We start from the raw sequence: 15,464 nt of genomic DNA, 5'->3' as shown, positions 1-15,464 counted from the left end.
GCCTCATGAAACAATGAACACTCTATGGTAATTTCTTCTTTCTAGTAAAAGGATTACGTGTTACCAAATGTCCAACTTCTTCATTGACTGTAAATATGACATCTCTGCTTTTGTCACTGAAGTTTGCATTAAAATGAAAGATGTTGAACTCTCTCTAATTACAGTGTATACAAAGAACTGTTGTATGCTTCCATATTCTGTATTGGTTATTGTTCAGGTTGTGTGTTCAAACATTTCCTCCATTTGTTTTCATGCACAATCCCTTAATCACTTTTGTCAAACTTGACTCTGTATTAAGGACCCTGTTAAAAGTCCTGCTTTCATACCAGTGCCGTTAACCACATCATCCACAAAGTATCTAACGTCTCCTTTATGACCAAGCTGTTGAATTGTTGAAAAGAAATCCTCAGATTGCTTAACAAATGACATATCTAATCAAGCGACAAAAAACACCAAACAGTGTGGACAAAACAGCCTCCAGAAAATAATCTCTATTCTTGACTTAGCAGCTTGAAAAACCGCTGTAAACTGAATATCCTAGTTATACAGTTATAGTGCAACTCCACCGCCAAGATAACACCTCACTTATGCCAGTCAAATTCCAACTTTTTTTATGAGCTGCAACCCAATAAGCTGATACGGTAAGCCAGTCGCTGTGTAGCAGAGCGACTTTGTTTCACTTCCTTTCTCAGTTATTTCTGGACCTCTGTGTTTTGTATGCAGAACAATAAACTTCATGATGCTGCCCTGCTAAGAGGAAATACTGGCCCAGTGAGAAGAACCAGTGTTTTACCTGCCACAGAGCAGAACAGCTCTGACTGGAGACAGCATGGAGTTGATACCTAGTAGCTGTTTCCTCTGGCATTAACAGTCTGTGTGACAGTGACTTTTCCTCTATGGCCAGCCAGAGCAGAAATAACAAAATCTTGCTGGATCTGGTGCAGCAGCCGGGAAACAACCTATGTGCTGACTGTGCAGCCTCTGGTAAGTACACTCTCACAGATTCATGATAAATGTCTAGACATTTGGCACCGCATGTTAGGATTTGTACAACTTCTTTATTTGCCACTGGTTACACTGTAATGGTCTTATTTTCTGAAGTATAAAAACAGTAAACGGTAGCTAGGAGCCACGTGATGTTTTGAAGAACAGAACATTTAAAATTATATTTTATTGCTCATGTCACGTTTTAGTATAAAGTTGAATTTAGGGAAGCAGTGACTCCTGTATATTTGTGTTATGACCTAATTGTTCCTCTTGTATCTCCCGGCACTTTGCCACCATAAGGACAGTTTAGACAGTATTTGCATGCGTGAAAGGAAGACACAGACACGCACACTTTAAATAGAGAATACCTACTTTATTTATTTAGTTAGGTCCTTCCTACAAAGCAAACATTGTGGTCTTTCACATTCACAGAACCTGACTGGGCCTCATACACCCTTGGCGTGTTTGTGTGCCTGAACTGTTCGGGCTTGCACCGCAACTTGTCCACTGTCAGCAAAGTGAAATCCATACGACTGGATTTCTGGGATGATTCATTAGTGCAGGTACTAATTTGTACTTTGGTTCAATTTGAGTTTAATTTATGATTGATTCAAATAATATATCTTTTTTTAGCTTCTATGCTAAACAGTTTTTCTTCAGTGTCTGTAATGCGATTTTCCTCAAAAGAGAAAGTAGACTGTTTCAGTTGGTATTTTTGTCAAAGAACAATAATTGCTTATACACAAAATGTTATTATTTATTTTATTAGAAGAAAATCAAAATAAAACTAAGTTTACAGTTTACTCCTACAAGATTTGAGAAAGTTTGTAGCCAGCCGTGGGTCTTGCAGGAATATCACCCAGGGGGCGTCGCTCCTTCTGCTGCCCCAGACACAACCGAACACATGCAAACACCCCTGATGAAGCTATTCAGCAAAAAATAAATAAATACACTATTTACTATGTAACTTAACAGAAACAGTAATAATTAAAGGATATGGATCTGATTTTAACTGATTTAGGTTGGTAACAAACCTAAATCAAAACAAACTAGAATAATTCGGTTTATATTTGACAAGCATGATTTTCACACTTGTCTCAATTGATGGTGGTCCCAATAGCATCGATAATTCTCTATTTTGTGTTTTCACCAATAGAATAAAGTTTTAAGTTTTAAACAGTGTATTATTGTGGTATATTGAGATCTTTTAACACAAGTTTTCACAATATAACAAAAAACATGGCAATTATCTTAGTGCAGCTTCACGTGGTTGGTATCGTCATTTCATTTTTTTAGGTGAAGTCTAAGCTAATAATAAAGAGGTGGATGTGAAGATAATTGCTTTAAGCTTGACATATATGCCTATGCTTGGGACTCTTATTTTGCAGTTAGAAAGGAAGAAGTTGTTTAGTTGGCCTGCTGTGGGGATAGAGTTGGCTAAAACTGACCACTCATTGAACTGGCCAAGGAATCTTTCTTATTAAAACACTGACAGTGACAGACAAGATAGGAATAATTTCTAAGCATTTTGGGAATACCAATACTGGCTAAACATTAAATTCGGCTTCTCCTTTGTAGCCTCTGTTGGCATTGAGCTACAGGGCCCTGCTTACTAGCCTACACGTTCACGGTAGGCTCCGCTGTGGAGGGAGGGCTGTAGCACAGCAGAGAGCAAAGGGGAGGAACCTATAAGGTGTGCTTGTTCAAACTTTCAGGCTAAATCCACTGTTTCCTCAAAACTCCCTACTGCAGCTATAAGTGTAAACTGCATTTTTAACACACACTTTGAAATTTCTGAAACATTTATTGTACTGGTGAAAACACAAATCAACATTAGAACCAACATAGACTGAGAACCGATTAAAACTGAAGCATAGAGACTTGTTAAGCCTGACCTAAAATATTGTACACTGATCTGCAAAGTATTGCTAAAATCCTGTCTTGTCTTGTGATCCCAATAGAATGTATCGCCTTGTCTAGTCAGCTGGATATGGCGACACGTGTAGTGTACGATATTTCATTTAAAGTCTGATTTGTCTAAAATTGAAACATATACAAGAGCAGTGACAAATGCTGTCCAAACTACTTAAAAACCCTCCACAAATTTACTAATAATTTAGATCTGAATCATAAGCTTTAAATCTGAGGCCAACTTTAGCATCATAGCCCACTCTTAATGTCTGGGACAGTGCTTACATTGCAAACAATGTCTACACCACAATATGCTGTTCATTCCCATTGACTAGACATGCAAATGAACAAAGGTAACTCCATTTAGCACGCTCTGTCCCCTTTGTTGAACAACCCTGGGCAGAAAGCCATTTTAGCCACTTCAAAAACTGCCACTGATTGTCTGTTCTGTTCATCCTGAACACCATGGCCTTCAGTAAATGTTTGCCAGTAAGTCAGAGCACCTTTATAAAGGTTTTAGCGCTTCCTTTCTTTAGATCATTAAATTTCCATCAATCTGAGGAAACGTAAGGCTTTTATAAAACAATTATTGGACCCAACATTGTTAGTGTCAAAGATTATTCACAAGAGGGAAACTTTCAAAAGACAGGTGATACTCCTCCAGGCGTGGACTTTCTAACAGGTTCACTGTGACTGAGTCAAAGAAACAGTAAAACATCCCAGAGAACTACATCCAGGCACTAAAGACCTCACTTAGCAAGTAAATGACAATTATAATTACAAATAATCTAGTGGAAAAACATTGCTTGTTTAAAAACGATGCCAAGAGAATGTCTGTATGTATCGATGAACAGCAAAACACACTAGAGAGGACCAAAAACTGCATAACAGTGCAACACTTCATACCAGCTGTTATGCACAGAGGCAGAAGGTTGATTATCTGGGGAAAGACAGAAGCTGAGTGTCCAATTCATGAAATTAAAAACAAATTTATTTGTACATGTGTTCTTGAGTAAAAAATGAGTCTGCTGACCCAGTCTGCTGAACTTTAGCCCAGACTGGGGAGAATGCAGGACAATGGTCTTAGGAACTGCAGGAAGCCTACACAAGAACGTCTGAAAAGCAAAAGGACAGAGGCATTTCGATAACTCAAAAGCTGTACATGAACAATTGTCTGAGCTGGACTTTAGTAAGGCGTTACCAGGGTAGTAGTTCAGGGCCCCTAAGGATTTCCGGGCCCCAAAGTATTTATATTTTTTAAAAATACTTTTTTGCAATCTCACTATTTTCTAACTTTTGAAATAAGACAGTTAATCCCCTATCAGGTGAGATTTTCAAATTTGCTGGATTTTTGTTTAGATAACCAATATGTAACTATTTGAAGACGAGTATGTGATAGCCTGCCTCTAATCAATCCTGAAACCCAAGTACATTAGCAACAACAAGCCTACTCAGCTCAACTCAACTAAGTGTTTTTTATAGCACCAAAATGCTTTACACACCCTCAAAAGCTAATAAAACAACAACAAATGTAAAAAATAAAAACAATAAAAGCAAACACAATAAAACAAGTAAAACACAGAACAGATACATAAATACAAACAACAATAAAAGCATGAAAGCCAACGTCTCAAACTGGATTAAAAGCCAGAAAATGGAATCATGTTTTAAGAGAAGACTGAAATAACAAAGTGAGTCTCCTTACCTGATATATAAAGGTAAGTTATTCCCTTTTGGTGCGATGACAGAGAAAGCGTGGTCCTCTCTCCACACTATCTTTGTCTTTGGAACGACTAATAAAAACTGATGGGCCGACCTGAGCGAGCAAGTGTGCAGATGAAGCAGGTATGACAGATTTCAAAATGATGCTGTGACAGGAATGGTTTAACTTTGGCCAGCTGTCTCAGTTGGAAAACGCCGAACCTGACCATTGATTTATTCTGAGCTTTAAAGTTAAGATCAGTGTCCAGACTAACACCCAGGTCTGTAGCAATCTGTGTCAGATACTGACTAAATTTCAGAATGTGCCTGTGTTAAGTTTTTGTTGACCTTTTTCGCACTACCATGTTCTCCACTTTCAGTTTACTCAGGCTTATTAGGTTCATTCTGTTTAATTTTCTGTTATTTTTCTGCTCTCCATGCTTGTACTCGTACTCGTACGCGTCGTCTTCCACTTATCCGGGACTGGGTCGCGGGGGCAGCAGACTCAGCAGAGACGCCCAGACGTCCCTCTCTCCAGACACCTCCTCCAGCTCTTCCAGGGGGAGCCCAAGGCGTTCCCAGGCCAGCCGAGAGACATAGTCCCTCCAGCGTGTCCTGGGCCGTCCCCTGGGCCTCCTCCCGGTGGGACGTGCCTGGAACACCTCCCGAGGAAGGCGTCCAGGAGGCATCCGGTATAGATCCCCAAGCCACCTCAGCTGGCTCCTCTCGATGTGGAGGAGCAGCGGCTCTACTACGAGCCCCTCCCGGATGGCCGAGCTCCTCACCCTATCTCTAAGGGAGTGCCCGGCCACCCTACGGAGGAAGCTCATTTCAGCCGCTTGTATCCGGGATCTCGTTCTTTCGGTCATGACCCAAAGTTCATGGCCATAGGTGAGGGTAGGAACGTAGACCGACCAGTAAATTGAGAGCTTTGCTTTTCGGCTCAGCTCTCTCTTCACCACAACGGACCGGCACAGTGCCCCCATTACTGTGGCAGCCGCACCAATCCGTCTGTCGATCTCCCACTCTATTCTTCCCTCACTCGTGAACAAGACCCCGAGATACTTAAACTCCTCCACTTGAGGAAGGAACTCCCCTCCAACCAGAAGAGGACAAGCCACCCTTTTCCGGTCGAGCACCATGGCCTCGGACTTGGAGGAGCTGATCCTCATCCCAGCCGCTTCACACTCGGCTGCAAACCGCCACAGCGCAAGCTGTAGGTCTTGGCTAGAGGGGGCCAGCAGGACCACGTCATCTGCAAAAAGAAGAGACGAAATCCACTGGTCCCCAAACCAGACCCCCTCCAGCCCTTGGCTGCGTCTAGAAATCCTGCCCATAAAAGTTATGAACAGGACCGGTGACAAAGGGCAGCCCTGCCGGAGTCCAACATGCACCGGGAACAGGTCCGACTTAGTGCCGGCAATGCGGACCAAACTCCTGCTCCACTCGTACAGGGACCAGATGGCCCCTAATAAAGGGCCCCCGATTCCATACTCCTGGAGCACCCCCACAGGGCATCACGAGGGACACAGTCGAATGCCTTCTCCAGGTCCACAAAACACATGTGAACCGGTTGGGCAAACTCCCATGAACCCTCGAGCACCCTGTAGAGGTTATAGAGCTGGTCCAGTGTTCCACGGCCGGGACGAAAACCACAGTGCTCCTCCTGAAGCCGAGGTTCGACTATCGGTCGGACTCTCCTGTCCAATACCCTGGCGTAGGCCTTACCAGGGAGGCTGAGGAGTGTGATCCCCCTGTAGTTGGAACACACCCTCCGGTCCCCCTTCTTATGAAGGGGGACCACCACCCCAGTCTGCCAATCCAGAGGCCCTGTCCCCGACTGCCACGCAATGTTGAAGAGGCGTGTCAACCATGACAGCCCTACAACATCCAGAGACTTGAGGTACTCAGGGCGGATCTCATCCACCCCCGAAGCCTTGCCACCGCGGAGCTTTTTAACCACCTCGGTGACTTCAGCCTGGGTGATGAAAGAGTCCAACCCCAAGTCCCCAGCCTCTGTTTCCACCACGGAATGCGTGATGGCAGGATTGAGGAGATCCTCGAAGTACTCCTTCCACCGCCCAATAATGTCGTCAGTCAAGGTCAGCAGTCTCCCACCCCCACTATAAACAGTGTTGGCGAAGCACTGCTTCCCCCTCCTGAGGCGCCGGACGGTTTGCCAGAATTGCTTCGAGGCCAACCGGTAGTCCTTCTCCATGGCCTCACCGAACTCCTCCCAGGCCCGAGTTTTTGTCTCTGCCACAGCCCGGGCCGCAGCACGCTTGGCCTCACGATACCCGTCAGCCGCCTCAGAAGTCCCACAAGCCAACCACAGCCGATAGGATTCGTTCTTCAGCTTGACAGCATCCCTTACTGCCGGTGTCCACCACCGGGTTCTGGGATTACCGCCGCGACAGGCACCGCAGACTTTATGGCCGCAGCTACGGGCAGCAGCATCGACAATAGATGCGGAGAACATGGTCCACTCGGACTCTATGTCTCCAACATCCCCCGGGATCTGGTCGAAGCTCTCCCGGAGGTGGGAGTTGAATACATCCCTGGTCGAGGGCTCCGCCAGGCGTTCCCAGCAGACCCTCACTATGCGCTTGGGCCTGCCAAGTCTGTCCGGCTTTCTCCTCCTCCAGCGGATCCAACTCACCACCAGGTGGTGATCAGTGGACAGCTCAGCCCCTCTCTTCACCCGAGTGTCCAAAACATGCGGCCGAAGGTCTGATGATACGACAACAAAGTCAATCATCGCACCGATGTTCGTTATGGACAATCCGTGACTAGCACAGAAGTCCAATAACAAAACACCACTCGGATTCAGATCGGGGAGGCCATTCCTCCCAATCACGCCTCTCCAGGTGTCACTGTCGTTCCCCACGTGGGCGTTGAAGTCCCCCAGCAGAATAATGGAGTCCCCGGGAGGGGCACTATCCAGCACCCCCGACAGGGACGCCAAGAAGGCCGGGTACTCTGCACTACCACTCGGCCCGTAGGCTGAAATCATAGTCAGAGACCTCTCCCCAACCCGAAGGCGCAGGGATACGACCCTCTCATCCACTGGGGTAAACCCCAACATGAGACGGCTGAGCTGGGGGGCAACAAGCAAACCCACACCAGCCCGCCGCCTCTCCCCGTGGGCCACTCCAGTGTAGAAGAGAGTCCAACCCCTCTCAAGGAGATGGGTTCCAGAGCCCACGCTGTGCGTGGAGGCGAGCCCGACTATTTCTAGTCGATATCTCTCGACTTCCCGCACAAGCTCAGGCTCCTTCCCCCCCAGCGAGGTGACATTCCACGTCCCTAGAGCCAGCCTAAGCATCCGGGGATCGGGCCGCTGAGGTCTCCACCTTCGTCCGCCACCCAATCCTCTTTGCACCGGTCCCTCACGGTTTCCCCTGCAGATGGTGGGCCCACTGGGGGATGGCCTCGTGTCTTTCGTTCGGGCTTGGCCCGGCCAGGTCCCGCGAGGAGCAACCCAGTCACCAGGCACTCTCCGACGAGTCCCGACCCCAGGCCTGGCTCCAGGGTGGGACCCCGGCTCCGCCGTACCGGGCGACGTCACGTGCCTCGATATTTTGGTCCTCACGAGGGATTCTTGAGGACCATGCTCATCACTGTTAATTAGTCATTGTCCCTCAGTTCTCCAGCATTCCCCTTTCCACCAGCTGTGCCCAATTCCCTCTTAGATTACCTCTTCAGTTCATTGGTCCATTTCTCCACTTCCCTCAGAATTTATTCTCTCTGTTTTTCATTGTTTGTCACTGGCTCCTTCTGTTTGCTACCTGCTCCATATCCATTTGCACAGTCTGGTTTCCCTTGTAAGTTTGTTCCTGTTTCATATCATTACTATTAAAGAGAAGCTCCACTCACCATGCTGCTTCCGAGCGTTCATCTGCACGTTGGTCCAACAAAGACTCAGCATTATATGATACTTAAAGGACCCCGGTCAGCACTGCTGTTGAAGACATCACTGGGCCCACATGATCTCAGTCTTTTTATTGTTCAGGTTTAAGAAATGTATTGACAAAAAAAAAGTTCAAAATATTCTCACACACTTTAGTGACATGCTTACACACATGCTCCATGCCTTCTTTGCTTTTGGTATATTTCAGTGACTCTGTTACATAGCCACATTAGGGCCTAGCATGGCTGCTAATAACAATAATTCCATGATTGTAAGGAATTTTAGAAAATTGACAAAGATAAACATTTTTATGACAAAACAAGGCTACCAAAACATACAGTGGATGTTTAGCTATGAATTTATTGTAAATTTGCATGGAAAAAAGAAACTTGTCTGGAAGGGCAGCAAAACGGCCCTAGCCCTGCTGGCCACGTCCTCCTCTGACAATTTCTCACGAATGTAGATGAATGAAAGCAACATCATAAAGCAGAATGAGCCAAAAGTAATTCTTGTTATTAGTGGGGAATGTAGTCATACAAACTAAATCATAAGTCATAATGTTATTTATCAAAGGTTGTTCATCTAAATTACGTTTATTATAAAAAATATAAATTATTAAATATGTTCTGGTTCATAGAGAAACGCTTGAACTAAAAATGGATACATTTACTTTTACAAGGATTATAAAATAAATGTTTGCTTATTGTCACTAGTTGAGTTTAGGAAACATGAAGGAAACTAGATGAGCTTGTGATGTCCTCTTGTAGCCTTTTAAAACCCATAATTCTGTGGTTTCAGTTCATGCAGGAGAGGGGGAATTCTTCTGCTAGAGCCATTTTCGAGAAGTGTGTCCCTGCCTTCTATTACAGGCCAAACCATGATGACTGCATGTGAGTGACTTTGATTGCATTTGCTACTTATTCACCTTGTCAGCTTAGCATAGGTGGAAAGTAAACACTCAACAGTTTTCAATGAATGGCAGAGGAGCGGTCATGTTCCACACATAAAAAGAGGAACAGTGTAAAAATGATGGTTGGACACAGATATGAAGCTAATGCTTATGAAAATGACATAAACCCTCTTCAATGAAAAGCAAGCCTAAATGTGTTTCTGCTTTGTTTCAGGGTTCTTAAGGAACAATGGATCCGTGCAAAGTATGAAAGAAGGGAGTTCACTGGAGGACAAAATGAATTTCTGCAAACTTACACATTAGGTAACTCTTTTGAACCATTCAAGAACACATCCCGCCAGAAACGCTAAATGTTTCTGTTGTCACATTAATTCCCATCCTGCCATGTGTTTGGTTGTAAAACATTAGAAAGGTCTATAAATGTGGAAATACAGTAGATTTTAATGGAGCATCAAGTCCTGTCACACCTTTGGAGTCTGTGTGTCTCTTTTGATGAATGCCCAGTTTAAATAGTGCATGTGTATTGGGTCAACAGTGTGTAATTCACAGTGTTCTACTGAATCAGGACAGGGTACATTAAGTCAGTCATCTTGTTTTTTGGTGTTTATTTATATTTAAGAATCAAATTACCATCTTGTGATGAAAGTTTAATAGTCTACCAATGCCCCCAGGTTGTCAGATGACTAATAATCAAATTCTAGGTTATGCTGTCAGTTTCACTTTCAAGCATTCATAATGTTGAGGTCAGTGAATTTTCTCCAGCACAGACAGAGGGGCTGCATTTCATAGCATGACCTTACGTTATGTAGTTATGGGGTTATTGCTGCAATATGTGAGTAGCATTTGCACTGATTCTGTTGCTGGAGCGCACATGTGTGATAGAGAGAACGTGTGAGACCAGCATAAGCCTGGCTTAATTTGCTACCAACTTATGTATGCTACACTGTTAAATGCCTAGCAAGGTGATGCTGGAGCCTTCTTTATCTGCGGGAGTGTATATATTTCTATGCCACTGAATGCAAGGCAGGTACACAATAGTGTAGCAGAGGTAATAGAATTGTGAACCTGATTTTCAATAATCCATCTACTGTTTCCAATTCAGATTTGTTCACGTCAACACTCTGGAAGAAGGGAAAAGACAAAAAACAGTATCTAAGAAGAATCTTTCAGTTGTCTCAAAAGGATTTCACCCTCAGATACTTCACTAAGGAGGATGTGAGTTCTTTTAATACACATTTTAAAAGCATTGTCCTATTATCTCCAAGATAACCTTTCTCTGTACTATGTCTATCTAACTCACTTTTAACCCAAACCAAGTCCAAGGTTGCCAAAACAGTTATCAGCATGAAGGATCTGAATGCATATTTCCAGCCAGAGAAGATGGGTCATGTTCATGGGCTGCAGATTTCCTATCTGGAAGACGAGCGCACAAGGAATCTGTTTGTTTACCATGAGAGTGGGCAGGTGAGGCAAACTTATGCAACTTCCCTTAAATATTTGTCTTGTAACCAAATCCAAAATATGGAAATCTCGAAATTCTTCTGCCTTTGTTAGGTAAAAACATAGACCAGACAGAAAGTCCACTTTTACAGAAACAATGTGCTTCTCAGCTTTTGTAACATGCTGTTGTATATCTTACTCCTTCTAGGTCATCGTAGCCTTCTTCAATGCTATTCGCGCCACACGCTTTGCGTACCTCCTGAAGAAACACCCCACTCTTCAACATAGTGATGTGAGACAGTTTTTAGTGTACTTATATTTTAGTGTACAGATATAGTTATTACCCCTACCAAACCTCTGGACACCATTTATTGGGCAACCAAAGTGAATAATCTGCTTTTATCTCACCCTATCCACAGCATCCTCTTCTGTAACACCAGCTCTTTACATATTCTGCCTCATTACTTTTATAATTCCTCTCTGTGTTTATACTATTTTCTTCTTCTTCTGTGGCAGCTCCATCTTCAACACTTTCTGTCCAATATGTCCACTGCCTCTGTCTTTGAGATGTCCATAGCATCTCAACATTTCCTCTCATTTTGTCACATTACAGCCATAATCTTCAGTGTATTTTGATGGATTTTATGTGGTAAGACAAAAAGCAGTACATAATTGTCAATTGGAAGGAAAATTATACATGTTTTCGTTTTACATATAAAAAAAAAGTGTGCAACAAATGCAAACCTACCAAGACATGGCCGTCCAACTAAACTGACAAGTCACTGCAAGTAGAACATTAGTCTAAGAAGCAGTCAATAGGCCCATGGTAACTCAGGAGGAGCTGCAAAAATCTGCAGCTCAGGTGGGAGAATCGATTGACCATTACACTCACCAATACATTCCACTAATCTTGCCCTGGTTAAAAATGGGATAGTGAAAGCCATTGTAGAAAAATAAGAAAAAAGTTAATTTTATAGTTGACAACAAACCTTGTGGAGAATTCCCAAAAACATGTGGAACAGATTCAATGATAATGATGAGACCAAAATTAAACTTTTTAGACTGCATGCACTCACACTATGGGTATCGGAAAACTAACACTGCACATCACCATGAACACACAACCCCACAGTGAAGCATAGTGGTGGCTGCGTCATCCTAGGGGAATACTTTCTTGAGCAGGGACAGGGAAGCTGATCAGAGTTGATAGAAAGATGAATGAAGCTCCTGAAAAAAACTGAAAAATACCTGAGACTGATGCTGCGTTCCATTTGTACTCGGAAGTCGGAAGTTCTGCCCTCCGAGTAGGACATTTCAACTGGAATGCTCACAAAAGTCGGAATTACAAGTTGGAAAGTCAGGGCAACATGACCATACCCGACTTTCGCACTCAAGATGGCTGCTGCTTGGATCAATAATAGTAAAACATTGTTACTGTGATTGTTTTTAGCAGTTCTTTATTATTTATGCAACATTCAGTCGGTCGTACATGTACTACTTTTTAGTGTTTATTAGACAAGATGTTTCAACACTGTTTATATTCACGAAATACAGTGTAGAAAGTGTTATTGTCATTAGCTGCATTTCCATTGATCATCAAATTGCACAAATTGTTATTATGAAAAACAAATTTTCTTAATGGAAACACGGCAATTTTGAAAAAATTCCCATTTTTCGATAGAAAGTTTTTGGACTAGGTGGAGGTGGTTTTTTGGCCGTATCGACATTGGTGTATTTCGCAAATCTGCAATGGAAAGACTTTTTTTCACATCACACGAGTCACGTGATCAACAACTGAATGGTACTACTGGCGAAAATGACGAAGATGACAGGAGGTAGTAGGAGGATTATGGTGCGGCATGGAGATGGAGTGTTTTTTAAATGTAGTTTGCGACAGGGGCATTACCAGCATTTTAGATTACAAAAAGCAAAGGAATGCGAGCATTTACAAATGTTTACATGTGTTTGCAAGTGTTTACATCCATAGTCGCCATCTTTTTAATGAGTTATCGCATGAACAAACTTATTCACCTGTGATTTTAATTGCATTTCTTATTTAATAGAAACAGCGCAATTGTGAAATTGTGTTTTTTTCAACATTGGCAAAATATCAACAAAGTTTTGCGCACATTTTCAATGGAAACGCAGCTAGTGTTATTGTTTTAAGACCGTTGTAACAGTTGCTAGCAATACGAAAGAAAACAAGCAGGAATTCGGAGATGACGTAAACTCAGACATCCCAGTTCCAACATCCGAGGTTAATGGAACGCAGCATAAGGCAGAGGTTTGCCTTCCAACAGGTCATCAACTCTAAACATACACTCAGAGCTGCCATGGAAGGGTTTATCAAAGCACATTCATCTGTTAAAATCACCAAGTCAATTCAAATTTGAATTTTGAAAAAGCTTGAAAATCAAATCTGTCTGAATTTGAGCTATTTTGTTAAGATAAATGTGCAAAAAAGTCTCAAAACGTTGGGAGACGATAGATGCCCCAAAAGAGTTGTTTCAGATGGGTTTAAGACAAAGGCACACCTCACTTTTCAGATCTTTATCATTAAAACATGACAGACAGGAATTATTTTCCTTCAGTTTTATAAATATGTGATATACTTGACTAAATGTAAAAGAGTTTTAGGGGTATTCATACTTTTGAACTGTAGTTTTTTTCTATCATATTCCATTTTGGAACCTTCCAGTGGAAGGCTTAACATCTTCAGCTCTGCCTCCTCTGTGCCTTTCTCTTAGTACCTCCATCTTCAAACCATACATCACAGCAGGTCTCACTGGTATCTTCAAAACCTTTAAGCTATCCTTCTGTCACTGCTCTATCACTTCTCTTCATTCACTTTTCGCTTCCCTGAATCTGGTCTTTACCTTTTTTAAGCACTACCTGTGGTTGACCCCAGGTACCTTCATTCATCCATTTTCAGTACCTTTACACCTCACGGCTGCACTGTTTCCATCCCTAGTCACCCCTGAAGTATGCTTTGACTGTACCAGGTGTGGATGATGAAAATGTGTGTTTAGGTTGCTACATTTTTTAGGCTGGTTAGATTTTTTTGACTGTAAAGTATGCTGGAACACTTGCATAAAAACAGGATTATGTATCTATACACGCATAATTAAGTCCTGGTATCATTAACAAACATGCTAATTCGAAACCATTAATATTGTATAAAGACTGAATATGCCTTTCAATTTATGAAGTCATCAGGGACTGAGCTCATTTGAGCTGCTGACTACTTAAACCACCATGTTCATTTAAAAGTTTTACCCGGGGTGTTTTTTTCTCTTTTGGACAGCTGATACATCAAATTACGAAACACAGCCTGAAGGAGGGTTATATGGAGAAAACTGGCCCAACGGTTTGTTCTGCTAGAAGAATGTATCTATTTATCTGGAAAGGCCCATCCTCCATCCTTATCAGATTGTTGCATTCGTGTTTTTCAGCAACGTGAGCCGTTTAAGAAGAGGTGGTTCACTCTGTGCTCAGTGACCAGGAAGCTTCTGTATTTTAAATCTCCACTGGTAATAAGCAGATAATTTCCATTAAATGTGCATGAACATTTCAGTTGAAGTGCATTTAGAACTTAAAAAGTCATTATCATTTAAACTAAATATCCCTTCGCTTGTCCAGTATGAAACATGCCCACTGCATGTGCATTCAAACCCAGTTGGGAACTCTTTTCTCTACACTGGATTGTTAGGATGCAACAGATTTAGGCGGTGTCTTCATCGGGTCCCAGGACCACGGCTACACCGTGTCGGAGAGCAGCGGCCGGTGCACGAGGTCAGGCCGGTGGCACTGCGGGATCACGTTGGAAACTCCGAGCAGGCAGTTTGTGTTCATGTGTGAGCAGGAGCAGGAGAGGAGGGAGTGGATGGAGGCCTTCGGCAAGGTCATCTCCCAACCCATGACTCCGGAAGATTACGCTAGTACGATGATGTTGTTCCAGAAGAAGCAATGCAGAACATCTCAGATCAAAAAGGCATTCTTACAACCAACTCTTTCTCTTTTTTCCTACAGATGAAGCCACTTTGAGGAGAGGGAAATGACTGGGACACTTTCACAAAGCGACTCTGCAGAAGTTACTGCTACAGCTGAGCTGCTTTGGCTTCCTGGGACTGATGTAGATCAGAAGCATTATCTCCTTAGTTATAGTTGTTGGTGTTTTACTGGAATTAGAAAAGCATTTTTACTGTATACTTTATGTACTGAATGAAACCAAATACTGTATTTATATCAATACTGACTTTAGATAGATAACAATTGTATAATAATCACTCCCAATTTTTACCATGTTTTGTATAGATTTTGTAATGTAAGTTAATTTGCACATTTTTAAAGATTACAGTTTTCCTTTGTTACTGACCGTGACTCTAACAGGTATAAATATTAGATACCTTTACTTCCGATGTTTTGCTCATCTGTTTATAATTCTTAGCAATCCATCTCTATCCTCCGTATGTCCTTCCTCTTTCCATCCATCCATCCATCCATCCATCCATCTCAAGATGAAAATAAATCTTGCCACTGAGAAAACACCTTTAAAACATTTCTTCAGGACATGTGGATCAACTCAATGACATGGCCTGATCATGC

At 42.7% G+C, this 15,464-nt stretch overlaps 1 protein-coding gene across 3 annotated transcripts; it reads left to right on the top strand.

Annotated features, from left to right (window-relative positions):
- Positions 1 to 707: 707 nt before the first annotated feature.
- Positions 708 to 15,270, top strand: LOC124868309 (arf-GAP with dual PH domain-containing protein 2-like). 3 transcript variants are annotated; one of them, XM_047365423.1, is made up of 11 exons: positions 710 to 984; positions 1,420 to 1,550; positions 9,308 to 9,399; positions 9,634 to 9,722; positions 10,522 to 10,634; positions 10,737 to 10,883; positions 11,068 to 11,151; positions 14,164 to 14,226; positions 14,312 to 14,389; positions 14,569 to 14,797; positions 14,889 to 15,270. In XM_047365423.1, exons 1-11 carry the CDS (start codon positions 897 to 899, stop codon positions 14,915 to 14,917), a joined length of 1,143 nt encoding a protein of 380 aa, XP_047221379.1. In that variant the 5' UTR covers positions 710 to 896; the 3' UTR covers positions 14,918 to 15,270. The 3 variants fall into 3 exon arrangements, with proteins under 3 accessions (XP_047221378.1, XP_047221379.1, XP_047221380.1); XM_047365422.1 differs by having other exon boundaries at positions 708 to 984; positions 14,569 to 14,892; XM_047365424.1 differs by lacking the exon at positions 1,420 to 1,550.
- Positions 15,271 to 15,464: the final 194 nt, after the last annotated feature.

This window comes from Girardinichthys multiradiatus, chromosome 5 (genome assembly GCF_021462225.1).
Source record: "Girardinichthys multiradiatus isolate DD_20200921_A chromosome 5, DD_fGirMul_XY1, whole genome shotgun sequence".
Classification (NCBI taxonomy): domain Eukaryota; kingdom Metazoa; phylum Chordata; class Actinopteri; order Cyprinodontiformes; family Goodeidae; genus Girardinichthys; species Girardinichthys multiradiatus.
This window is presented reverse-complemented; position numbering and strand designations above follow the sequence as displayed.